This window comes from Bufo gargarizans, chromosome 6 (assembly GCF_014858855.1).
Source record: "Bufo gargarizans isolate SCDJY-AF-19 chromosome 6, ASM1485885v1, whole genome shotgun sequence".
In the NCBI taxonomy this organism is placed as follows: domain Eukaryota; kingdom Metazoa; phylum Chordata; class Amphibia; order Anura; family Bufonidae; genus Bufo; species Bufo gargarizans.
Genome location: NC_058085.1, coordinates 51074019 through 51101565, shown reverse-complemented (window position 1 = coordinate 51101565; position 27547 = coordinate 51074019). Strand labels below are relative to the sequence as shown.

The 27547-nt window shown below is 45.1% G+C and overlaps 1 protein-coding gene across 1 annotated transcript; it reads right to left on the bottom strand.

Moving 5' to 3' along the window:
* Positions 1-742: 742 nt before the first annotated feature.
* On the bottom strand, positions 743-26379 carry TTYH2 (tweety family member 2). The gene is made up of 9 exons (XM_044299340.1): positions 26288-26379; positions 14104-14173; positions 13964-14019; positions 13791-13883; positions 9118-9210; positions 8862-9004; positions 8344-8529; positions 7299-7377; positions 743-1593 (listed from the first exon to the last, which is right to left on the bottom strand). Exons 1-9 carry the CDS (start codon positions 26357-26359, stop codon positions 1513-1515), a joined length of 873 nt encoding a protein of 290 aa, XP_044155275.1. The 5' UTR covers positions 26360-26379; the 3' UTR covers positions 743-1512.
* Between the last annotated feature and the right edge of the window lie 1168 nt (positions 26380-27547).

Sequence of the window (27547 nt, the reverse complement as noted above, 5' to 3'; positions counted from 1 at the left end):
AATACCCCGTTATATAAAATGATACACTGTGAGCAGAGGGAGACCCTGAGCTCAGATGATGGCTCCTCCCAGAATCATGATGGGGGTGACAGTGAGAATAATAAAAAGAGGTATATATGATTTTTTTTAGGAATGCGTGTTCTGCCATTGATGCCCATTCCAACTATGAATAGAAAAATATTCAACATTTTTTTAAAACCAGCACCTGGATCTGAATATTTTTGTAATTGCATGTAATTCAAAAATTATAGCTACTTAGTTATTTAATAAAATGCATGTGTACAGCGCCACCTGCTGTGTGCGCTTTTCCTTATTTCTTGTCCACCTCACTGAGGTGGTCGCACACGCTCAGTTTAAATCTTCAACTGCCACCAGCCATATCTTCTGTTAGAATCTGTGGCAGTTACAGGGAAAAAGCTGCAGCAAAAAGGACATACACCCTGAGAAAGGTAAGTGACCCCGAGGTAACATCTAGAAATAAATCTAGCAGAACAATTCGAGCAATGAATGGGGAGATCTCTGGATCCATGTGAGGTACAGGCCTGGTTCTAGCTTTGTTAGAAAGAGGTTGTCGCGTACTATATGATGTCTATTTTTTATTTTTATCAATCATGGCTTAACCCCTTTAAAAGGTGTTGGCGACTTTCACCCCATTATTCACAGGCCATGTCTGGTACTACAACTCAGATTTTTTTGGATCCCCCTCCCCTTCTAATAAAATACCATAGACAATATTACAGCGTGTCCTTAAGATGTTTATTTCCAGGGACTGGAAGAAAGACAAGTCACACGTAATAAAAAATAAAGCAAACGCCTCAAAAAATCGGGCAGCAATTTTTTTTTTTAAACAAGTAAAAACAATACAAGTAGTCACCATATATCAGTCTATATAGCTTCACCACCCTTGCTGTCAGCGGGCGATAATAGTGTACATAGAAAACATTACATACGCTGAGGATACATCAGTTTCACAGCTGGTGGGGTTTCCTGAGCCCCTGCAATACTGATATGAGTTTAGATAAAAAAACAAAACAAAAAAAATGATTGAGTGGTTGTTACCCCAGTCTCCCAGCAGGTGGCTCCATAGAGCCAAACCGTTAGACCTCAGCCACTTCCTCTATTTTAGGGCAAGGTGCATATACAGACCTGCAAGGAGCAGTGGTATTCCTGTTCTAGTATTCTCAGTCATATAAATATTGCAACGGGACGATATTTGAGAGATTGGAAAGCCATTATTCCCAACTCATGCCCCTCCCCCCAATAAAAAATCTCAGACACACTTAAATTGCTATATTGCATTTCTTCTTTCCAAGTCATGTCCATAGTGTGACCATAGTCCAGTCCACTGTAAGATGGGATTTTCCTGCGGCCTGATAGGCTTGCAAGCCATTACTCCCCTATATCAACCAAAAATGACAGACTTCTCCATTAGCTCTTGGCAGGAGGGGAGGCCTCCACAGGCTGCGCCGTCAGCTGGCAGATAAGGGTGAGGGGGGGGGGGGGGGGGGGGGTCTAAGCTGGATACTCGTTGCCATAAATATTGGATGGCTCTTCAGTGACGGAAAGGTAGGTCGCCCTCATACTTGGGGAATACTAGAACAAAAAAAAAAAAATCTAATTAGGTGAAATCACGATACAATATAGAAGCACGCATCATACACAAGACATACGACGGAGCATATACAGACCATGAGGGGTATCAGGGAGACAGAAACCATCGAGCTCCACAGAATAACCAACTTAAAGTTAATGCCTGACTTGATAATTAGTGAAATTCTGGCTAAATGAAGCTACCACTAGGGGGAGCTCATTAGTATTGAATTCAATGGGAGCTATATAAATCTGTAAGCTATGAGCTCCACCTAGTGGTGGCTCTTGGTATAATGATTGTGTGCCAAGCTTCTATGGGTGCTAATGTGTATGCAAATTAAAATTAAGGTATGGGTGGTTGGGGTTTGGGGGATTTCCATCAGATATAAAGAAATGCTAACTCAAGATGTTTGGAGATCACACAAACCTGCATTTCACCCAATGACCCTTACACGTACCATAAAATTTACACCACGGACAAAATCTTCATGTCTTACATTCGTATTTTGATTTTACAACAGATTTGTCAGTGGCGGAAAATTTTACAAATCCAGGATGGACGACCCTGCCAGGCCGGTGATGGCGGGCTGCACAAGTAACATCCCTCCTTATTACACCAGCCTCAGCTCCGGGGGATATATTAATGCTGTAGTGTGGGGGAGGGGTTGATTGGTTTAGGGCTTTAGACCTTGGTAAGTACTTGCTGTCTATCAGTCAGACCTGTGTACACTACATGCTACTCAGCTGTGTAATGCTGTCCTTAACCCCAGGAAAACCGCAGCACTTAAACGTCCTATATATTTAATGGAGCGGCTAATGAACAGGAGGCGGTGGGAAGGAAGTCCTGTGCAATCAGAGAAAACAGCCAAGGCCACAGAAAGAGCTCAGTAATCATCTTCAGAACATCGGACCCAGGGTGACGTCAGCTTTTTAGCTGCAGCCCCATGTGAAATCAGTGGTTGCTGTATTTGTTGAATGCACAGCCTCTATGCCTTCCTATGGGTAAAGCATAAAGGTGAGTATCTAAAGCTACACGCCAAAATTGAAGTGTTGTGCTGCTACATTGCACCCATTGATAGTCAATGCGTTTGCAATGCGACCTGCAAGTTTCCGTGACATCCAGCAGAAATCCAAATTTGTCGGTCACTATCATTTGCCTATTCTCTCCACTAGGGGGAGCTGATGTGTGTATTCATGCTGCTCCCAAATATGCAGGGAGCTCCCCCTAGTGGCGGCAGAACTTGATCATTTCTCTCTCCATCGATCAATGTAGCAGGAGCATTAAGTTGTGTATCACGAAAAATGAATCCTACATCTCTTCTTGCCCTGTTTTTGTGGGGGCACTCTACTGGCAGTGTTGTTTATGGCACTGTGTATGGAGGGGGGCCACTCTATTAATGGAGCTCTGGTGGATAAGAGGGTCAGGCCTTCATTGATGACCTATAATCAGGATAGGTCATAAATATCAGATTGGCGGGGATCTGACTTGCAGGACCCCCGCCGATCAACTGTTTGATAAGGCAGCAGCACTCCCGTGGGTGCCGCGGCCTCCTTGCAGCATACCAACACAGCACCGTACACTGGATAGCGCCTATGTTTGGTATTGCAGCCCAGCCCCGTTCACTTGAATGGAGCCATGTGACGCCACAGGCCTAGGCCTCTTCCTACAGCTGATCAAAGGGGGTCCTGAGGGCAGGTCAACAATATGTAAATCCCGGAGAACCCCTTCAACTTTTGACCATGAGCAAACATACAACATTGGTCATGAATTGCTTAAAAATACCAACTCCCTAATATATACACACACACTGTGGGGGAGATTTAATGTGCACTTTAATGGTACTTTTTTAAAATGATAAATCTGGTATATTATATACAGTGAGGAACAGAAGTATTTGAACCCCCTGTGATTTTGCAAGTTCTCCCACTTAGAAATCATGGAGGGGCCTGAAATTCACATTGGAGGTGCATTCCCACTCTGAGAGACAGAATTATTATTTTTTTATTCAGGAAATCACATTGTATGATTTGTAAAGAATGTATTTGTCTTGCACTGCTGAGCATAAGTATTTGAACACCTGAGAAAGTCAGTGTTTATATTTGGTACAGAAGCCTTTGTTTGCAATTCCAGAGGTCAAACGTTTCCTGCAGTTCTTGACCAGGTTTGCACACACTGCAACAGGGATTTTGGCCCACTCCTCCACACAGGTCTCCTCTAGATCTGTCAGGTTTTGGGGCTGTCGCTGAGCAACACGGAGTTTCAGCTCCCTCCAAAGATGTTCTATTGGATTTAGGTCTGGAGACTGGCTAGGCCACTCCAGAACCTTGATATGCTTCTTACAGAGCCACTCCTTGGTTATCCTGGCTGTGTGCTTCGGGTCGTTGTCATGTTGGAATACCCAGCCACGACCCATCTTCAATGCTCTGACTGAGGGAATGAGATTGCTGTTCAAAATCTCACAATAAATGGCCCCATTCATCCTCTCCTTAATACAGTGCAGTCATCCTGTCCCCTCGCAGAAAAACACCCCCAAAGCTTCACAGTAGGGATGGTGTTCTTTGGATGCAACTCATCCTTATTTTTTCTCCAAACACGACGAGTGAAGTTTAGACCAAAAAGTTCTACTTTGGTCTCCTCTGACCACATGACTTTCTCCCATGCCTTCTCTGGATCATCCAGATGGTCACTGGCAAACTTCAGACGGGCCTAGACATGTGATGACTTGAGCAGGGGAACCTTCCGGTCAATGCATGATTTGAAACCATGACGGGGTAGTGTTCTACCAACAGTGACCTTTGAAACTGTGGTCCCAGCTCTCTTCATGTCATTGACCAGCTCCTCCCTTGTAGTTCTGGGCTGATTCATCATCTTTCTCACCATCAGTGATACCCCATGAGGTGAGATCTTGCATAGAGCTCAAGTCCCAGGAAGTTGTCTTTAGCCTCTTTCATTTTCTAACAATTGCTCCAACAGTTAATCTATTTTCACCAAGCTGCTTGGCAGTTGCCCCGTAGCCCTTTCCAGCCTTGTGGAGGTCCACAATTTTGTCTCTGGTGTCTTTTGACAGCTCTTTGGTCTTGCCCATGGTAGTAGTTGGCGTCTGACTGACTGTGGGGTGGACAGGTGTCTTTAAGGAACTCAGACAGGTGCTACTAAGTTCGATTAATGAGTGGACTAGAGGTGGACTTTTTAAAGGCACAGTAACAGGTCTTTGAGAGCCAGAATTCTTGCTGTTTCTCAGATGTTCAAATACTTATTTTCAGCCGTGCAAGACAAATACATTCTTTAAAAATCACACAATGTGATTGCCTGAAATTTTTTTATTTTATTCTGTCTCTGAGTGGGAATGCGCCTACAATGTGAATTTCAGACCCCTCCATGATTTCTAAGTGGGAGAACACGCAAAATCACAGGGTGTTCAAATACTTCTGTTCCTCACTTGTGAACTCTGAAAGGTCCTGCGACATGCGCAATACAATGATCAATGCGCGATCACATGACCTGTAAGTTCTGAAAGGTCCTTTGACATGCGCATTACGATGAACAGTACGCCGAGATCCATGTGGACCATCTCCATCGCCCACTCCTAGGACCTGCCTCATCAATATGTTTTTAAGGTACACCTGTACACTTTAGGTCATTATGAAGACCTCCACACATGTTTGTAATCACAATTATGATAAGGTGGTACGATTTTTTTTTACTCTATGATGATTTTATAAAGTGGCATTGGTAGCCACATCACTACACTGTATTTTATCATGGAATTATTTTGTACATAATGTATATGGATATTGTTTTTATATTGATATTTTGAGATTATTGAATTTGACTAATGTAATTAATTTGATGATTATCTAATTATGTAAATCTGTATAAATATGCACTGCTTACTATGTCACTGCTTGAGAAAGATCCCAGAAAGCGGATCGAAACGTCGCGGGTCTGGTAAATAAAGCTGTTTTCTACTTTTTTACGCCTTGGATGTGCTGTGGAATATATATATATATATATATATATATATATATATATATATATATATATATATATTTATTTTTAGAGCGGGAACCTACCCCAATCCCATAAATGGGATGTTCTGCACAGGGAAGTGGCACACCCATAAGGATTGGATTGGTTGGGGAAGGGAGGTCTCCGCAGACAGACTGATATAACATATATACTCTGACCCTATGACACTCTAGTGGGTGGGTGGACACTGGACATTACAGACAGTGATACAACTTACGTTTTACATTACAAAGCTCCAAAACAAGCATGCAGAAACAAAAGATGGATTAGCAGGCAGAATACATGTGAACAAGTGGCAAGCAAAATTACTCCAAAAATGCAGCATATTACTAAAAACACCATTTACATGTTAAAATGTATATTTAGTGCCTACATTACACATCCATGGTTGAATGCTGACCACCAAGTGGATTATCTTTGGGGTCTTAACTGATTCTCTCCATAAATTTTTTCTTTTTTGAAAAATCTGATTAATAATGCCGGATAACGTGGAATGTCACGGCGTGGCTTCTGTCAGGCTGCTTGACTATGAACTGAGACAGAGGCACTGCCTGACAAGTACAGACGCTTACAGGAGGTTGTTGGGGGGCACATATACATGTTAGATAGCTGTCAACCAAACACTCATTCGCACACATGTGCGTTCAGTTTGACTGAGAGCGCAGGCGTTTTTGATAGGAAGAGGGGAGTAAGCCTGGGTCAGACTCCTCTGGCAGCAAAAGGATTGAGCATGTTGAACTCCAACATGCCTGATCCTTCTTTCTTTATCTGGGCAGAGTCAGGACATTCCTATACACATCAGTTTGTCTCCCATCCTGCCAAAATTGTCCGATACACATGTAATGTAATATGGCCACCTTAAGAGCAGGCTTGGCAGGACACAAACCACATTCCTCCTATTACTGCCCTAGTAATCAGATTTTTATAAAGGAGTCATACCTCTTTCATTAATCTATTCCTTTTTTTAAATGAGACCACTGTACTCTAAATTCCTTTGAAGGCCCATGGGGTCAAAAAGAGGCACAAGGGTGAGGGGGGGGGGGGGGTCTTGTCATTACTCACACTTTGGGCAACCATGGGAATCACATATCCACGCAGTTCCAAGATCAAAATACCTAATAACATTGGTGAGCAGTCATGGAGGAGGACAAATTAATTTATAACAGTACTAGGAGAGGCACGAGGCATATAGCTGGTGATTGAAGCCGAGGTGGCGTCAGAGGAACCACCCTTTTTTAAATTTACACTCCTCATGATATGGCAGACACGTTAAGGTATCATTGGTAAACCACGTCACCCTTGTCCACAGGTTGTTTGTGGTATTGCAGCACAGACCGATTCACCTGTATTTGCCCCGAGCTGAAATACCAGCCCATGGACAAAGGTGGCGCTGTTTTTGGAAGGAAGCAGACATGTTTTTTTCTGATCTCATACAAGTAGCTGTTGATAATAATTTAGTTTATTGGAAATATTGGGAAAATACCATCAGAAGCATAGAGTGTCAAGTCAGGTGTTAAGTGCCAAGTGGGGGCATCAAAAACCCACGCTGGCAGGTATTTAGATAAAGGACTAGGACAGTGAAGCCCTGACACACTATCCTGTATTGCTTTAAATGACCGCAGTACAAGCTGTCAGCAGGCGGCTACAAGAAGGATTTGGATTCAGAGGCCCAGCGTACCGTGGGTGGGGGCGATCCTCTCCCGATGAGTGGAACGTTTTCGTAGCGAGGATTACCACCAAAAAGCGCTGCTTGGTTCCTTTAAGAGAAAGCAGAAGAGACGCGGATTTAGTCGTGCAGAAACTGTAGGGCCAGTAGCATTCAGTACAATGTAATAAATGGTTAAATGAATTATAAAACATTCCAGAACATGGGTGCTTTCTTCCAAAAAACAGTTCAACCTGTGGCCCTCCAGCTGTTGAAAAACTACAACTCCCAGCATCCCTGAACAGCCTACAGCTACCAGCCTACTGCAGGGAATGGTGGGAGTTGTAGTTTTACAACAGTTGGAGGGCCACAAGTTAAGCATGCCTGACCTAGAGCGATTGTCTTCAGCTCTGGAGGACCTAGCCGATCCTGCATTACATAGGCTGTTTTTTAATTTTACTAGGAAGAGTGCAATGCTTTATTTCTCCTGTGGTGGCACTGCAGGGGAACAAAACACTTGCTGACAGTTACTACCATATATTACAGCTGATCGCTGGGGGTGTTTAGAGCTGTATTTCCAGATGGCAAATTGGAAGATGAAACCTACAGATGTAGCAGAGCTGAATTTCCATCTGAGTTTAGTCTTTGGTTTAGATCAGTGATGCTCAACCTGTTGCCCTCCAGCTGTTGCAAAACTACAACTCCCAGCATGCCCTAATAGCTGTAGGCTGTCCAAGCGTGCTGGTAGTTGTAGTTTTGCAACAGCTGGAGGGCTGCAGGTTGGGCATCCCTGGTTTAGGTGATTCTAAATCAAGTACCACTTCCCAACAAATCATAAAAAAAAAACAACTTCTCAGCATGTTCCATTGACTTTTATGGGAGTTCCTGCAACAGCGAGCAAGTGTGCGTGCTGGGAGTTGAAGTTTTACAACAGCTGGAGTGGCAGAGGTTGCTGACACCTACCTACATGTTATCTACCCCTTGAACCTATGCTATAGAGAACCACCTTTAGGTGGTGGTTGTACGAGATAACAAACACAGCTCTTCTACACTGGTATCTCTAGCAACTACTACTTACATGTATTCGGCCATGGGAGCGTTGGAGATGGTTTGACCTGGCGGCTGCAGACTGGCCTGGCTGCCCAGACTGCTGCTGTAACTGCAGAAGCTCCTCAGCTGCCCCCGGTTGGGGTTGTGCACCGCTATGCGACGGGCCTGAGGGTTAAAGGGATCTTCCTCATCAATGTCGTTGTAATCGCGGTCTCTGAAAAAAAAAAAAAAAACGCCCGGGAGTAAATCGCACATCCCTCAGCGGATAGCATCACGGCATGTTCATTAGAGGCATCTGAAGGATGTAGGACATCACCATGGGGGAGGGGGACTTAATAATTGACAGCAGTGTTTATGGTCAGCTGTTGGCGTGTACAGTCTGCTATAAACAGCTCCTATATTCAATTAGTCAACTGCTCGAAATGCAATTCCCTTACGACCCACAGGTGATCCTCTGTTTTTAATAGGGAGCACATACCAACTGCCCTTTCATGTGCTGCCCCCTGGAGTACGATTATGGCATAACAGCCAATCTAGAAATCTCACCTTGCCACCAGATGCTTCCAGGCTTGTGGTACGGCACATACCATGGAGGTGAAGGCAAATGCTGCCAGGAGAGAGAAGAGGCCGAGATAAAGAAGTCCTTCCACTCCGTCGTAGCAGATGCCGATAAGGGCCTCCAAGTAATCCTGAGAAGATGTTTTCCGGATTACCAGATATTCCGGATAATTGGAAGTGTAGGGTTTTATAAAAATGGCACAATTGGAAAATGGCTCTGTCGCCCCCTGCCCCTCCCCCGTACCTTATGGAGTCCTCGGCAGTCCAGCAGAGCGGTGAGCTGGTGCAGGTTAGACTCAGACGTGTTCAGCAGCAGTTGGATGCCCTGGAGATCTTTCTGGAAGAAGCACAAGGAACAGCATTGTGGTTTTAAGATTTTTACACTAAATGGATGGGGTCAGTATATAGGTTTATACTTCATGCAGATATAATTATGGTGGAGAACAATGCAGGATGATTGTAGAGGACAAAATACAGCATGTGGTCCATTCACTGCCACGAGTAACAAATCCCCAGCTGTGCCCAGGCAGAAAAGACACATTGTGCTGTAGATTATAAGCATTAGCTGAAAATAAAAATAAAAATGTCTTTGAAATATCACTGGTCACCACTAGGGGCAGCAAACTACATGCGGATTTATACAGCTCTAAGGGGATGAATCCCATAATCAACACTAATAATCAGTCTGATCAGTGGGGCCTGACCACGGAGACCCCCACTGATCACAATAACGGGGGTTATGTGCAGGGCTGCCATCAGAAATTTTGGGGCCCCTTACACAGCTCAAGGCCCGGGCCCCCCCTCCTACCCCGCCCCTTTAGAATCCGTCCTGACTCCACCTCCCCTCCACCCCCAAGGACCTACCCCCAATTTCATTATTTTTTTACAACTACAAAGACAGTAAAAAGTGATAATCAGCGATTTCAGTAAGGAATTAATTTTTGACCAAATAATATGAAGCCTGCTACCACGACATTGTAGACTCTTTTAAGCAGGACCCTACACTAACACTAACTACACTACCTGTTCTAATCTGCCCTAGCAATCTTCCCCGGCACATTTAAGAAAAAACACCTTAAAAGCACAAGGTTTACTGTTACAGTGTTATGGGGGGATCTGTGGATGACGCACTGTTATGGGGGGATCTGTGGATGACGCACTGTTATGGGGGGATCTGAGGATGACGCACTGTTATGGGGGGGATCTGTGGATGACACACTGTTATGGGGGGGGGATCTGTGGATGACACACTGTTATGGGGGGGGGGATCTGTGGATGACGCACTGTTATGGGGGGGGGGATCTGTGGATGACGCACTGTTATGGGGGGGGGGGATCTGTGGATGACGCACTGTTATGGGGGGGATCTGTGGATGACGCACTGTTATGGGGGGGATCTGTGGATGACGCACTGTTATGGGGGGATCTGTGGATGACGCACTGTTATGGGGGATCTGTGGATGACGCACTGTTATGGGGGATCTGTGGATGACACACTGTTATGGGGGATCTGTGGATGACACACTGTTATGGGGGATCTGTGGATGACACACTGTTATGGGGGGATCTGTGGATGACACACTGTTATGGGGAATCTGTGGATGACACACTGTTATGGGGGATCTGTGGATGACACACTGTTATGGGGGGATCTGTGGATGACACACTGTTATGGGGGATCTGTGGATGACGCACTGTTATGGGGGGATCTGTGGATGACACACTGTTATGGGGGATCTGTGGATGACACACTGTTATGGGGGATCTGTGGATGACACACTGTTATGGGGGATCTGTGGATGACACACTGTTATGGGGGATCTGTGGATGACACACTGTTATGGGGGATCTGTGGATGACACACTGTTATGGGGGATCTGTGGATGACACACTGTTATGGGGGATCTGTGGATGACACACTGTTATGGGGGATCTGTGGATGACACACTGTTATGGGGGATCTGTGGATGACACACTGTTATGGGGGATCTGTGGATGACACACTGTTATGGGGGGATCTGTGGGTGACGCACTGTTATGGGGGATCTGTGGGTGACGCACTGTTATGGGGGATCTGTGGGTGACGCACTGTTATGGGGGATCTGTGGGTGACGCACTGTTATGGGGGATCTGTGGATGACACACTGTTATGGGGGATCTGTGGATGACACACTGTTATGAGGAATCTGTGGATGACACACTGTTATGAGGAATCTGTGGATGACACACTGTTATGAGGAATCTGTGGATGACACACTGTTATGGGGATCTGTGGATGACACACTGTTATGGGGGATCTGTGGATGACACACTGTTATGGGGAATCTGTGGATGACACACTGTTATGAGGAATCTGTGGATGACACACTGTTATGAGGAATCTGTGGATGACACACTGTTATGAGGAATCTGTGGATGACACACTGTTATGGGGATCTGTTGATGACACACTGTTATGGGGGGATCTGTGGATGACACTCAACCACTCTCAAACCCAACTGGTCAAACTTGTTAAATGGATCCCAAACACAATATGCACAATAACACCCCCCACCCCCTCCAACACTTAATTAACCCCTTCATGGCCTAACCATTTTTTTCAAAGCTGAACACAAAGCTAAATAGGGCTGGGTGGGCTGGCAAGGGAGGGGTTAATAACACTAAGTGATGGAGGATCCTGGCCCTGTGGGATAATCCAGAAAACAGCTTTGCATTTTACCCCCGAGCAAAGACCCCACAACATCGAGCTGCTGAGCCAAGGAGAAGACATAAGGATCAATATGAAAATAAATAATTTGGAGCCTTTGAAATAGCTGGATAAGGATCCGTTCAGAATGCATCCGTTTAGCTCCGTTCCGCCTCCATTCCGCTCTGGAGGCGGACACCAAAACGCTGCTTGTAGTCGGATCTTTAGATTCTTTTAACCTGTGACTCATTCGATTCTCAGACTCTGTGTATTTGTGTGACTCAGACTCAGAGCTACTAGTGCTTGCCTCAGCTCTGATTGGTTGGTGGGCGGGGAGGGGAGGGGCTGGCAGAAGCAGCTTCCACTCTAGGATCAGATTACACTCCTCCCGAGTCCCTCCCCTCCCTGCTGCCAGCAGCTCTGCTATTGTGTGCTGTGACTCACTGACTCAGCTCTGATTGGTTGGTGGGCGGGGAGCCGAGGGGCTGGCAGAAGCAGCTTCCACTCTAGGATCAGATTACACTCCTCCTGAGTCCCTCCCCTCCCTGCTGCCAGCGGCTCTGCTATTGTGTGCTGTGACTCACTGACTCAGCTCTGATTGGTTGGTGGGAGGGGAGGGGCTGGCAGAAGCAGCTTCCACTCTAGGATCAGATTACACTCCTCCCGAGCCCCTCCCCTCCCTGCTGCCAGCGGCTCTGCTATTGTGTGCTGTGACTCACTGACTCAGCTCTGATTGGTTGGTGGGCGGGGAGGGGAGGGGCTGGCAGAAGCAGCTTCCACTCTAGGATCAGATTACACGCCTCCCGAGCCCCTCCCCTCCCTGCTGCCAGTGGCTCTGCTATTGTGTTCTAGGTCAGACAGAGCTGTTTCACTCGGATCGGCTCAGTCAGGTGAATCGACTCGTTCGGTTCAGTGAACTGAATCGATTCAAATTAATGATTCGTTCATAAACCGGACATCACTAGCAAGGAATAATCAATTGCCCCCCTCTAGCGATGCAATAAAGTTCAACTCAAGTCACTGACAAATGGGATGGAAAAAAAAAAAGAAAAGAAAAAAAAAAAAGTTTTTTTTATTTTTATTTTATTGGAACTGGCCGGGCCCCCCCACAGGGTCTGGGCCCCTTACTGGGGTATTGGCTGTACCCCCCTGATGGCGGCCCTGGTTATGTGTCCCCTGTTTGAATGGATTGGTGGAAGAGAATGTGCCCCATTCGAAGTCTACTGGACTGACTCATATAGAGTACAGTGCTCAGCTGTCTTGGTCCGTCCCATAGACTTTGACTGAAGCCTCACCGTGCATACTCAGAGGACACGAGACCTCAGTTCTTCTCATCAGTGGGACTCCTAGCTGTCATAAACTCATCACCTATTATGTGGATAGATGGTTTGTGGATTAAGAGATAATTACTTTATTAATAAATCTGTACTCAGAAAGATTGTAAGCTCCCCCTAGTGGTTGTTGCAGGAAGGCAGAATTTTATCTTTAAAGGGGTAATACCATCTTAGACATTTATGGCATTTTGATAGGACATGCCATAAATGTCTGACAGGTATGGAACCTGCTTCTGTCTCAAGAACAGGGTCCCTCCATGTCCTCTTCTTTCTCCTTGGCTATTTTTAGAAGTCACATACCAGTACATGGAGAAAGCCAAGCCTGCATCCATTCCCTTTAAGGCCCCGTTCTACCTGCAGCTATCAGACTTTTAAGGCATATCTTATCACCATGCCATAAAAGTCACAGAAGAAACTACTCCTTAAAGGGACAGGGACTATAAAACTGACGGCCCATCCTTAGTGTGACTTGTTGGACCAAACCACAAAATGAAGGGGCCATGACTCTACTGTAAGAGCTGCCTCCTCTTATAGGTGGAGTGGAAGCAGATGTACCTGGTACTGTCGCTCGTCCACTCACTGTGCTGCCCGGTGGGGATCTGGGAGGTCAAGCACTGACGGATCGGCAATCAAATTTTCTAGTATAGAAAGCCCCCTGAAATATTTATGGCCTTGTGAAGAATGACCATGCTCCTACTATGGGCTCCATGGTGAAAAAGCTCTCCTGCTTGCTGGGACATTTCTACAGCTGCCACAAGAGGGCGCTCGCTGCACACAGATTTATCCAGTTCCCACTGAGTTTAATACTAGCTGTATAACTCCCTACACCGTTAGCTCCCCCTAGTGGTGACTGTACACAGATTTATTTTGGTGCAGAACTATTTTACATCAGTCCTACCTGGGCAGTAGGAAATATGGGCACGGCAAACTGAAGTAAGCCTTGTATCTGGATTTGCATGGTGGTCAGCGACTTCTGGAAGACGTTCAGGGTCTGAAAAGAAGGGGGAGAGGATTAGTGTCAGATTTTGGCAGATTCACAGTGACATACGGTCTGGGGTCTCCTCCGTGTACCTGCTGGAAGGGGTTCTTCAGACTCTGGCTGCAGTACAAGTAATAATGGACGACTTCTGCAAAGACAAGTACAAGGTATAGTTACTGGGCATCATCAGTGGCATCCTCCCACCCAAGTGTCCATCTATGGCGGAGATTACCTGCGCTGATGTGATCTTGTGTCATGTTCATGATGAATTTGTCTGGTGCCACGCAGAAATCACTGGTGCCCTGCAAGACATGGTATCCTTTATAGCATTTTCCTTTAAAATACAGATGTCCCTTTAATTATCATTGACCTGGTGTTTGGCCACCATTACATTCTCCACATGGCTTTTGCCGCCCAGCTTTGCTAGTGTCCTGATGTGCAAACCTGCCACAGACCGCAGTTGTGTGAGGCTCTATTCACACTACTGGGGTTGTTATCAGACTTTCCAAAATGTTCTACCCTCGAAGGATCTAACTCAGGTCAACAGGGTCCATCAGGAATCAGATCCTCACCCGGCTTTCTCAGACAACAGGGCTAAATGTCACGTAAAGGGGACCGCTTTGTCTTCTCCATGAAATAACAATTCTGGAGCATCTTCCTCTGTTATTCCTCCTGGAAATATAGACCTAAATCGACAACTGGGTGTAACCATTCTCAGCTGTCAATGGGGTGGATCCCAACAGACTACAGAGTCTGTAGGGTCACCACCCACTTACAAGGGAAATGGTATCTCCCCCAGTTGTCAATTTATTCATACATTTCCAAGAGGAATAACTGAGTTCTAAGTGCGGAGTCCTTCAAAACGGTTTTATTAAATGCATTCTACATAAAATAATTCTACTTCTTGCTGTTCCTCTGAACACTCGGACAATTGGGTGATACCATTCTACTTGTCAATGGGGCGGGACTTTCACACTATTCAATAAGTGCAGGCAGTATACTTGTGTGTTGGGATGTGAGACAAAGAGAATGTTATCGCCCCCAGGTGGAATAACAGAGGAATGACGCAACATGTATTTCTAGAGAAAAATATCTGGATTTTGACATATCAGGAGAGCGGACCGATCCTCTTCAACAATTCTTTTGAAAAAGGTTGCGAGGCCCCTTTAACAGAACCCAAACTAGATGACACTTCCCACAGAGCAGACCGTGCATGGTGCCCTCCTCTACATGGCACAGAATGCTATCTCGCCCTGTGGCCAGTGAGGGGCACCTCTTTCTAATGAGAATCAATGTCACTATTCATTTCTATGCCGATACCTGCCTCATCACCGTGGAGGAAAGAATATAATGTGCAAATCATGCGAAGCCGGAGCTCGAGAAAACTGAGAAATCCAATTAGCAACGACTGGAGGAATCAGAGAAGGACAAAAAGCTGAGATCAGACCCCAGGGAAATCCAAGAACACAACCTGCATCTCTGAGATATTAGATTCCCAGAGGGGAGCCGCAACCAAGGCCACATATATCAGAGCTGGGTGTCAAGTTCTGGATACGTAATGTGATAAATCTGAGTCTGCAGATCTGCACTTGACCTGATCTTCAAGGAAATCTTCCAGATAAACATACTAAAAAAAACAAAAAAAAAAAACAAAAGGCCCTTTGGCGTACATAAAAAATGTGAAAACAGTTTCTTAATATCTTATTCCTATGCTGAGATATGATCAATTGAAGATACAGGTTCAAAGCCTGAGGCTGCACTACTGAAAGATTTTGATAACACGTCCCCCTCCTGATTGTTATCAGGTGCAACGTCGACCAGGAGACACTGTGTGGATTCAGCTCACTATCCAAAGAAAGTCTCCACGATAACTTAGCACCTGACACAAACCAGAAGAGAGAGTTAGAATGTCTCAGTAGTGCAGCCTCAGACTTCAGGCCTGTAACTTCCAGTGATTATATCTCAGCCTAGAAGCAAGATATTTAAAAACGTTTTTCACATTTTTAAAAAGGTACAGAAAAGGTGCTTTCTTGAATTTTTTGGGGAAAAGCCTCTTCTAGGGGGCGATGCATGGAATGAGAACTATCCAGGCAGGCATAACCTCTATATACACCAGAAAGGGCGATTATAAGGGATGGCAAATTGAGCAAACCCCCGCAATTAAATAAACCACTTATAATTTGGGAATTAACTTGTAGTATTATATGGAAACTATATAGCTGTGTTATGTGGATATTATTTAAATTCTGCACTATATTGATGTAACAGGCGCCTATATGGCTGTATTATTACGTGGCTGTATTATGTCGGTATTACCTGGTAGCTACATACCATTTGGGCACTATAGGGTTGTATTATGGGGGCTGTACGTGGCAGTATCGTAGCACTATATGGTTGTATTATGTGACTATTTGGATGCTAAATATCACTTGGGAACTACATAGTTGTATTAGGACTGTATATGGCAGTATTATTTTTGGCATATTGTTGCCAGTATCATTTGGGCATTATATGGTAATATTACACGAGCTGTATTCTTTTTGCACTATATGGCTGTATTAGGTCGGTATTATTTGGACACTACATATCATTTGGGCATTATTTGTATTATAAGGACTGCATGGAAAGGTATTGTTTAAGCACTATATAGCCATATTATATGGGTATTTTATGGATGCTGTATATCGTTTGGGCACTATATGGATGTTTTATGAGAGCTTTGTACAGCAGTATTTTTTGGCACTATATGGCCATATTTTGCTGCATTTTATTTGGGTACTATATAGTTGTATTATGATGACTGTATATTGCAGTATTGTTTTGCCAATATATGGCAGTAACGTGGATATTTTGTGCATATTATGTGGGCATTATTTAGATGCTGCATATCAATATGGTTGTAATATGAGGGCTGTATATAACAGTATTGTTTTGTCACTATATGACAGTATCGTGTAGGTACTTTTTGGATGCTGTATATGTTTTTTGGCACTATAGTACCACATTATGTGGCTATTTTTTGGATCCTGCATATACTACATGTTGTATTATGAGGGCTGTATTATACAGCATTTTGTTTAGGCACTATATGGAGGTATTATGTGGGTTTATTATGATAAAAAAAAATGGCAAATAGGGGTGTGTAAGCTTACTATGGCAGCTGTCCAGGGTCGAGTTCTCTAGAGCTAGCCAATGACAAGACGACCCCCCCCCCCCCCCTCTACGACCAGAGTGACATACGAGGGACTGCTTCATGGCAGGGTCCCCGATACTCTAATCAGCTAATTGATAATCTAACTAATGCATCCCTGGCTAAAGGTTTTATGTGCAATCAATACGTCTCCAGGCTTCTCACCCAGATGGTCCTTGCCGCCCTCCCGGAGAGAACCAGACACCTGCGACGGCTCATTACAGCTATAAAGGCTTGTGACGAGCCGCTCTGAGGTGACATGATCCACTTAGGGACATGAGAGAGCGCCGCCGCCCCAGATGGGGCTAAACGTAAATCTCATTTATCGCCAGTCACATATACTAAATCACAGAGTGCCACAGACTGACATCACCTGTAGTGCATCTGACACGCTGGAGGGGGCGCTCCGAACGGCACCAAAAAGTGGAAAAATCTATAATTTTCATGTCTGAAGAGCTATGCACAAAAAACGGAGGTTAATTAACACGTGCACTGCGGTCCATTATGCTCAAAAACACACCAAAATAAATATATAATTTTTTTTATTTTTCTCTTTTATTCTAGTTTTTATTGTATTATAAAGTTCGACTACTTTCACACTTGCGCTGGTAATTCTGCCGGATCTCAATACCGGAATTTAACTGATCCGTTTTGATTTTGCATGTCAGGATGTATCCGTTATGTTGTATTGTGTGAAATAAAAAAAAACTGAAGAAAACGGATCCATCACTATATACATTGAAAGTCAATAAGTGACAGATAAAATAAAATAAAATAATAAAAACACGGATCCATCACCATTGACTTACATTGTTTTCAGTGCCGGATCCAATTTTATGACTAGACACAAAACCACACCTTGCAGCGGTTATGTCTGGTCACAAAACGGAATGCTGCCGGAACGGAAGACATCCTGATGCATCCGGAACTGATCTCTTTCCATTCAGAATGCATGAGGACTAAGTGGAACCATTTTTTCCAGTATTGAGAAGATTCTCTGCTGGACCGCATTACAGTGTGAAAGTCGCCTCATAGACCGATCATGGTTTCGGAAATTTGTAAGGATGGAAGTACATTCAGAAGCTCTGGGCGCCCATGATCCTGTCTCTGGTTCACCGCTTCTCCTTCCTTGAACCACTTTTGGTAGGTGCTAACCACCACAAGTCAGGAACGTCCCCACAAGGGCGGCCATTTTGTTGCACCTGCCGTCAAGACGTCACAATATAGCCTCTGTCAAGGTCGCCCACTTCCTTACTCTTCCCCATTTGTCCTGCTTCCAACACATCAAGTTCAAGAACCGACGGTCCATGTAGATGGAGCATCAGTTCTGGCTACTGATCCGAAACTTCTGGCGCTGCCACACTATGGGGGAGATTTAACAAAGCCGTATAAAGTAGAACTGACTTAGTTGCCCATAGCAGCCAATCAGATTCCACCTTTCATTTTCCACAGCTCCTTTGGAAACTGAAAGGTGGAATCTGATTGGTTGTTAGGGGCAACTAAGACAGGTTCCTTTGCAACAGTTTTGATAAATGCCCCTCTATGTTTTTGGCCTGGAATTTTTTTAGGGGGCCAAAACAAAAACATCCAAAAAGCACCCACCATTTATGTTTTATTTTATTCAATGTGTGTTTGTGGAATTTTTTGTCAAAGTAGTATGTTTCAGCACCTGGTGCTTTTTAACAGCTTTTTTAAATATTTTTTTTCATAGCTTACATTTTTATCTAGGAAACTATGTGCCCCCCCCCCTCCCTCCTCTAATGTCACTTTTATAGGGAACAGACATTGTGACAAAAAAATACCAATAAATAACACCATATTTGCATTTTTTGCAAACAGGTCAAAAAATAAATAAATAGAGGTCTATGGTGAAAAAAAATGCCAACTTGGCACAACCTCAATAATATTTCCCATAGACTTCCATGCAACATCAGGAGCTGGTGTTTTTTTTTTCCTCACCTAAAAAACCTGGTAAAAACGTGACCAGCCTCGTAACTACATTTGTGACTAAGGGTACATTCACACGACTGTATAATTTTATCCGCATCCGATCCGCATTTTGCAGAATAGATGCAGATCCATTCATTTCTATGGGTGAATAAAATGTGTGGACAACGTTCAGTATGTTGTCTGCATCAGTGTTTCCGCATTTCTAGTCCGCAAAAATATGAAGCTTGTCCTACTATTGTCCGCACAGATCGGTCCGCAGTCCCATTCAAGTCAATGGATCCGCAAATTGCGGATGACATACGGAATGGTTTCTGTGTGTCATCTGTTTTTTGCGGATCTGTTTCCGTATTTTTGAAGGCCTTAATGGGTCTTTTTTTTCCTCTCCATCTTTTTTTTTTCCTTCCATTTTTTGAGGACCGTAAAAAACGGAAGACATACGGAACACAAACGGAAGTCATTTGTCTGCAAAATGCGGAAACGCGGTTCCGTTATTTGCGGACCGCAAAACTGAAAGGATTACACACGGTCGTGTGAATGTACCCCAACATTGTTTTTTTTGTTTTGTTCAAAAGTCATGGGAAAAATTGTACCATATCACCAGTCAGTTTTAAAAAATTATGATGACTTTCAATCTAAATTTTTTATTATATATATATATATATATATATATATATATATATATATATATATATATATAAATATATATATATAAATATAGTGTAGAAGAAAAATGGCGGCACTGGCTTGAGAAAGAAGGTTCGGGTGCACGTCCCAGGGGGATGGACTTCTTACCCCAATCAATGGATCCAGAAAAACGAGCGGCACTCCGTTAGATAAAAGCAAGTGAACCCTTTTTTCACCTAGGTGAATAAAGGGTTCACTTGCTTTTATCTAACGGAGTGCCGCTCGTTTTTCTGGATCTATCTATCTATCTATATATACACACACAAAGAAAAAAAAAAGGGGGTCAGTCAGCAAATCCCAATCGCAGGTGCACTTTGCTGTGGATGAAAACACAAAGTAAAAAATACAATGCAACAGCTCTCTGCAAGCCAAATAAAGTACAAAAAGTATTCTAATGCTATGCTTATTATGTAAATTAGAGATGCTTGGCAAATACATTTTGTACAAAATGGTGGGCCCAGCATGCATGTGGAACCTGCACTCCCTGAATTGTATGGTGGCCGTCATGGCACATAACAGGTAGAATTTAGTGTTAGGTTCCCGTCTTACAGAGATCGCCTTGACGTACGGCAGATGGGCCCACATTTTGTACAAAATGTATTTGCCAAGCATCTCTAATTTACGTAATAAGCGAAGCAGTAGAATATTTTTTTTTGTACTTTATTTGGTTTGCAGAGAGCTGTTGCATTATATATATATATATATATATATATATATATATATATAACCTAAACATTTTATAGTATATAGATATGTATTAAATATATAGAATACAGTGGTCCCTCAAGTTACAATATTAATTTGTTCCAGGACAATCATTGTATGTTGAAACCATTGTAAGTTGAGTAATCAGTTCCAAAGCCCCAAAATATCATCCAACATAAGAGAAAATGAAGATGTAAGAAAAATAAGCAGATAACTAAGACAGATAAAGCAAGTCCTTACATATAACATCCAGGGCTAGCTGCTAACTAGCAACTAATCCAGCTATGTTACCAGAGAAGTGTCCGAGACATTGTATGTGGAGTCTGGTTTCAACTTACGGTGGGGCAGAGAAGACCATTGTATCCTGAAAATATTGTATCCTGAGGACATTGTATCTTGAGGGATCACTGTATATACATATAGTATACAGTGTGTGTGTGTGTTCACTGTATATACATATAGTATACTATATCTTGACGTCCCAGAAACAAGACTGCGGACCTCTACTAAGTGACTGACTGGAATTAAATGGACGTTTAGTATTCCCCAGAGAGGACAAAGTGAATCTCCCATGATAGCTGCTGATGGAGCTGGGGGAGAGCGTAAGAAGAGGGCTGATACCAGGGAGCACAAGGACGCAGCTGAGACACTTAAAGTGATGAATGGACAGGGTCAGATTCTGGAAGAGCTCATGTACGGGTTCATCCTGCCGCCAGACCTTCGGCCCACCCACATTATAGTGAATGGGGCTGGAGCAGACCTCCGGCGGCACGGTGGGCTAGAGTAAGCACGGATCTGGCAGGCTGTTGCCCCACTGGAATAGCCTGCCGGACCCTGCTACCACAAGTGTGACAGGAGCCTTACACATATATGGATAAACAAGACACATGCAGTTCCTATCACACAGAGGAAACACACAATGCACACACCAAGACATTGTTTGCCTAACCCTATTCTATTCTAAGTTTAGCACACAAAGGGGCAGCATCACTTCAAAAAAATGGCATTTATTATGTAGAGAGGATTAATACAAGGAACTTACTAATGTATTATTATTGTCCATATTGGCCCTTTTCCATCACATTATACACAGCACGTATCCATGGTTTTGACCACTCTGTAATCCAGCAGCGGTGGCAGTGCTTGCACACTATAGGTAAAGGTGATGGACTATGCGCACTTCCAGCCTTCCCCTATAGTGTGTAAGCACGACCACCACTGTTCGATTGCAGGGTGGTCGTAACCATGGAAACGAGCAGTGTATAATGTGATGGAAAAATGAATCCAGCCAGCAAAGGAGGCAATATGAATAATACCAATATATTAGTGAGTGTCTTGTATTAACTTTCTCTTCATGATAAACCCGACTTACTGAAGTGAGACAAGCCCTTTAAGACCACGTTCCCTTGATCATGGGGATCCCAGCAGTCAGACCACCACCAGACACTTATTACCTGTCATGTCATAGCTGTTTCATCTTTTTCACATTCCCTATCCTTAAAAGGTTTTCTTTAGGTGTAAAAAATAAAAAAAAATTAAATAAAAATAAAAAATCTGGCCCAAAATATGTGTCAAACTAAGGCTGCTTTCACACTTGCGTTCGGGGCACCGCTTGTGAGTTCCGTTTGAAGGCTCTCACAAGCGGCCCCGAACGGATCTGTACAGCCCCAATGCATTCTGAGTAGATGCGGATCCGCTCAGAATGCATCAGTATGGCTCCGTTTCGCCTCCGTTCCACTCAGCAGGCGGACACTAGAACGCAGCTTGCAGCGTTTTCGTGTCCGCCTGGCCATGCGGAGCCAAACAGATCCGTCCTGACTTACAATGCAAGTCAATGGGGACGGATCCGTTTGACGTTGACACAATATGGTGCAATTGCAAACGGATCCGTCCCCCATTGACTTTCAATGTAAAGTCAGGAGTCCCTATTAATATACCATCGGATCAGAGTTTTCTCCAATCCGATGGTATATTTTAACTTGAAGCGTCCTCATCACCATGGGAACGCCTCTATGTTAGAACATACCATCGGATTTGAGTTAGATCGTGAAAACTCAGATCCGACAGTATATTCTAACACAGAGGCGTTACCATGGTGATGGAGATGCTTCAAGTTAGAATATACTAAGAACTGTGTACATGACTGCCCCCTGCTGCCTGGCAGCACCCGATCTCTTACAGGGGGCTGAGGGGTTAATTGTGCGTATCATAGCCCCCTGTAAGAGATCAGGTGCTGCCAGGCACCCCCCTCCCCAGTTTTAAATTCATTGGTGGCCAGTGCAGCCCCTCTCCCTCCCCAGTATTAAATTCATTGGTGGCCAGTGCGGCCTCCCCTCCATCCCCAGTATTAAATTCATTGGTGGCCAGTGCGGCCTCCCCTCCCTAGTATTAAATTCATTGGTGGCCAGTGCGGCCCCCCTCCCTCCCTAGTATTAAATTCATTGGTGGCCAGCGCGGCCCCCCTCCCTCCCTAGTATTAAATTCATTAGTGGCCAGCGCGGCCCCCCTCCCTCCCTAGAAGTATAATGCTTCTAAAATTGCTAAGTAACCATGTCAGCCATGACTGCAGTAGCATCCTGGCTGCCATGGTAACCGATCGGAGCCCCAGCGATTAAACTGGGACTCCGATCGTAACTCTCCACTGCCACCAATGATGGGGGAGATTTTAATTGGGGGGGGGGGGGGGGGAGAGAGAGGGGAGGCTGCACTGGCCACCAATGAATTTAATACTGGGGAGGGAGGGGGGGCCGCACTGGCCACCAATGAATTTAATACTAGGGAGGGAGGGAGGGGGGGCCGCACTGGCCACCAATGAATTAATTGCGGCACCTGAGGGGGTAACTGTAAGAGATCGGGTGCTGCCAGGCAGCAGTCATGTACACAGTTCTTAGTATATTCTAACTTGAAGCGTCCCCATCACCATGGGAACGCCTCTGTGTTAGAATATACTGTCGGATATGAGTTTTCACAATGTGAAAACTCAGATCTGAAAAAGCTGTTTGCAGACGGATCCGTTCTGAACGGATGCAAGCGTTTGCATTATAGGTGCGGATCAGTCTGTGCGGATACCAGACGGATCCGCACCGAACGCAAGTGTGAAAGTAGCCTAAAATAGAAATGCTCGCCTGTTAAATAGCCTGTGTCCACTTTTCTAGTTATCCTGTATCCACAGGATCGGGGATAACTAAGTGATCCGTGGGGGTCTGAACGCTAGAGCCCCCACTGATCCCCCTTCTTGATTGAGTGGCAGGTCGAGCATCTGCCCTGCCTCTCCATCCATTCTCTATGGGGTCGCTGGAGATGGTGGAGTACAGCGCTGGCTATTTCCAGTGGTCCCAAAGAGAATGAATGGAGCAGCAGGGCGTATGTGTGGCCTGTCACACCATAAAGAGGGGGAACAGGACCCATTCCTGGGATCAGTTGGGGGTCACAGAATCAGACCCTACTGATCATATAGTTATGCCCTATGGTGTGGAGAGGATAACTTGAAAACCTGCACAACCCCTTTAACTCCTCCACCACCAGTATCTTTTTACATGGCAGCAGTGATGCCTGTAAATACGGAATATCATCACTACCGCCATGTAAACCATACGTGTCAATACTGGAGAATATGACGCACTGTGCAGAATGTTTGGGGCATAAGTCCAACCTCTTTGCAGTCATAACCTTTAACAAAGCCCAAGCAAAGGTGCTAGAGGATCAACGTGAGCAAAAGGGCACAAACGGAGGGTCATAACTGAAGCGGAGACATTAGGGTCACCTGAGGCAGGTAATAGTGGGGAACCTGGAGCAGGGGTAACTGGAGAAGAGGCAATATTAGTAGTGCATTTAGAGTAGGGGCATCGACGGGCATCTGGAGCTGGGGCACTAATGGGGGTGCACCTAAAGCAGAGGCATTAGGGTCACCTGAGGCAGGGTAATAGTCGTGATCCTGGAGCAGCTGCAGGGGTATTAGGGGGCCAACTGGAGAAGATTCAATATTAGGGGTGCTTTTAGAGTGGGACATCTGTCACACAGCTGAGAAAATCAGCCCAGCACCACAGAGGAGTCCTTCTGTCCAGCAGCCACAGTTTCCGGACAGCAGGAAGACAGACACCTTCTCTCTTCCTTCATAGCCAGCAGCTCCAGAAGTCTAGAAGATACTGCGGGGCCTCCTGTACAATGTACACCAGTAGGAGGCTGCATCACTGTGCGATACTGCCAACTAGTGGTTACAAAAATTATCTCTCCTGACAAAGGAGAAATTACTACTCCATCTTGGGCGTAGGAGACTGGGGGCCCACCTAGGAATCCCCCGCCTCTTCGGTGGTCCAGTCCAAGCCTGCTTTGTATTTCTCATGAAATTACAATTCTGGAGCATTTTTTGGTGTAGAACTCTGCATTGTACCACTCCTCTGTTATTCCTTCTGGATATCCATGAATAAATTAACGACTGGGTGTTACCATTCTACTCAAAGGGGTGTGTCCCTTTGCAGTCTGATAAAGGCAGCACTTACTGGACAGTTTGAGAGTGTAGAGCAACACCCCCCTCCAACTGGTAATGCCGGTAAGTAACCAGGAGGAATAACAGAGGAGCAATACAACAAAGTGTTGCAAGAAAATTGATCCAGAATTGTTATATTACCTGGAATAAATGTATTTATTGAAATAGACATATCAAGAGAGGGGACAGGTCCCCTTTAAGTCTTGGAGAACCCCTTTAAGGAAGGCTCTCTACTATACAGTCTATGCAAGCTGGAATGACCGCCCTGGATCTCCATGCTCGTATATAACAGAGAAGCAATAGACTTCCATGGACTTTTTCTGCCCCCTCATCACCAGGCTTTCTTCAAGAAACAGTGCCACACCAGTCCGTAGGCCGTGCCTGGTACTGCAGCTCAGGCCTGTTTAAAGGGGTTGCCCCATTAAGATAACTTATTTCCTAACCACAGTATAGGACACAAGTGTCTGATTAGCAGAGGTCCAACAGCTGGGGCCCCCAATGATCACAAGAGCAGGGGCCCATGCTCCCTGTTTGAACGGAGCAGTAGACAAGCATGCATGTCTGCTGCTCCATTCAGCTTTATAGGACTGCCGGAGATAGCAGAGTATACGCGCTGGTCTGTCTCCGGCAGCCCCATAGAGCGGCAGCACGTGCGTGTGACCGCTACACTATACAAATGGGGGAGCACAGCCCCCCTAGCAGTCGGACACCCTCCGATCAGACACTTGCCCCCATTCCTGTGGACTGGGGATAAGTTGTCTTAATGCGACAACCCCTTTAAGTGAATAAGACTAAGGCTACTTTCACACTCGCGTTTTGGGCGAATCCGTCATGGATCTGCAAAAACGGATCCGTTACAATAATACAACCGCATCAGTCATAAACTGATCCGTTTGTATTATCTGTAACATAGCCAAGACGGATCCGTCATGAACGCCATTGAAAGTCAATGGGGGACAGATCTGTTTTCTATTGTGCCAAATTTTGTCAGAGAAAACCGTCCCCATTGACTTACATTTTGTGCCAAGATAGATCCGTTTGGCTTAGTTTCGTCAAGCGGACAGCAAAACGCTGCAGACAGCGTTTTTGTGTCCGCCTCCAAAGCGGAATGGAGACTGATCGGAGGCAAACTGAGGCATTCTGAGCGGATCCTTTTCCATTCAGAATGCATAAGAGCAAAACTGATCCGTTTTGGACCGCTGGTGAGAGCCCTGAACGGATCGCAGAAACAGAAAGCCAAAACACGAGTGTGAAAGTAGCGCAAGCTGAAATACCATAAACAACCTATAAACAGGGGTGGCGCTCTTTCGCTATAGTGTAGCTTCGTCTCAAAATGCACACCACCTATTTCTCATAAGAACAATAAATTCACCAGGCATCAGCAAGAAAGGGTTAACTTACCACCGCAGCCGACGTTTCCAGGGCTAAGGAGGCCCAGCTTAATAACACCGTTATCAGCCCAAAACTCAACATCCTGGGGGATAAAAAACAAAAACAAAACAACAAATACTGTATTAATATATACCACATATTATTTCATTATTTCCCAGGATGCTGCTCAGTCCCCCCAACCCATGCTTTATACTGCAGCTCTGCTTGTTCATATTAGCTGCTAGGTATAAGCACTAGCCCTGCCCCAGGAGTTCAGGACATGGAGAGCTGAATTGTACTTCCAGTAAGGGCAGAACGATTATAGATTTTTAGAGAGGAAGAAAACATGGCTGCTTTCTTTATCTTTTTTAAACAGCGCCACTCTTGCCCAGGTGGTACTGCAACCCTATTTAAAGGGGTTGTTTCATCTCACACAATAGGGACATATCGCTAGGATATGCCCCCATTGTCTTATAGCTACAGGTCCCACCGCTGGGACCGCACCTATATTGAGAACGGAGCCCCGAAAGCGGTGGGATGGCACCCTCCATTCATTTTCTATGGGGCCACCGAAAACAGCTGAGCGCTGGCCTGGCTATTTCCGTCAGGCCCATAGAAGTGAATGGTGGCCGGTCACACACGGTGCACTCCCATTCACTTCTATGCGAGCAGCGCTTGGTGGTGGATGGACCCTGGGAAATCCGGGGTCCTCCAGCCACAGCTCTCCCCACTCCGTTCCTGATATAGGTGCGGGTCCCACTGCATAAGACAATGGAGGCATATCCTCGCTTATGCCCCCATTGTCTGAGAGGAGACAACCCCTTTAAGTGAACGAAGCAAGATGCAATACCGCAAACAACCCATAGCCAAAAGGGGATGAAAGCAGCCATTTTTTAGCTCCCTTTAAGGAGTCTAGTGGTGCGAAACGTATCTGCGATCCAAAACGTAAGTTGCAATGAAGGCTGGGAGTCTATCCCACGGCTCTTGTCTGTGAGGTCCGAGTCCGCCCCTCAGCTCTGCCGCTGCTTTATTATTTATGCGCTCTGCAGATCTCTGGCTCCTCGGCCATTAGTTGCTCTCTCCAGGTTCTCACTCTACATCCCAAATAAGAATATCTGAAATCAATGGGCGCAGCAGGAAAAGCAGGAGGTGGCGGTGGTAAGCCATAGGAGCTTGTAATGAGAGACTCCCAGGAGGATCCCGGGAGCAGATGGAAACCATCAACCCCTTTATCTGGGCGTTCTCCCTTCCCAGAGACACCAGAGGCTTCCAGGATTCTTCTATAACAAG

Bases quoted from the DNA above. Each gene is read 5' to 3' on its own strand.
- TTYH2 (XM_044299340.1), bottom strand. From the start codon at position 26,359: ATGTTGAGTTTTGGGCTGATAACGGTGTTATTAAGCTGGGCCTCCTTA. The intron at 14,174-26,287 runs GTAAGTTAACCC...CATGTCTTGCAG, and splicing joins TGGAAACGTCGGCTGCGGTG to GGCACCAGTGATTTCTGCGT. The intron at 1,594-7,298 runs GTACGCTGGGCC...TTTTTGTTCTAG, and splicing joins GAGGATCGCCCCCACCCACG to TATTCCCCAAGTATGAGGGC.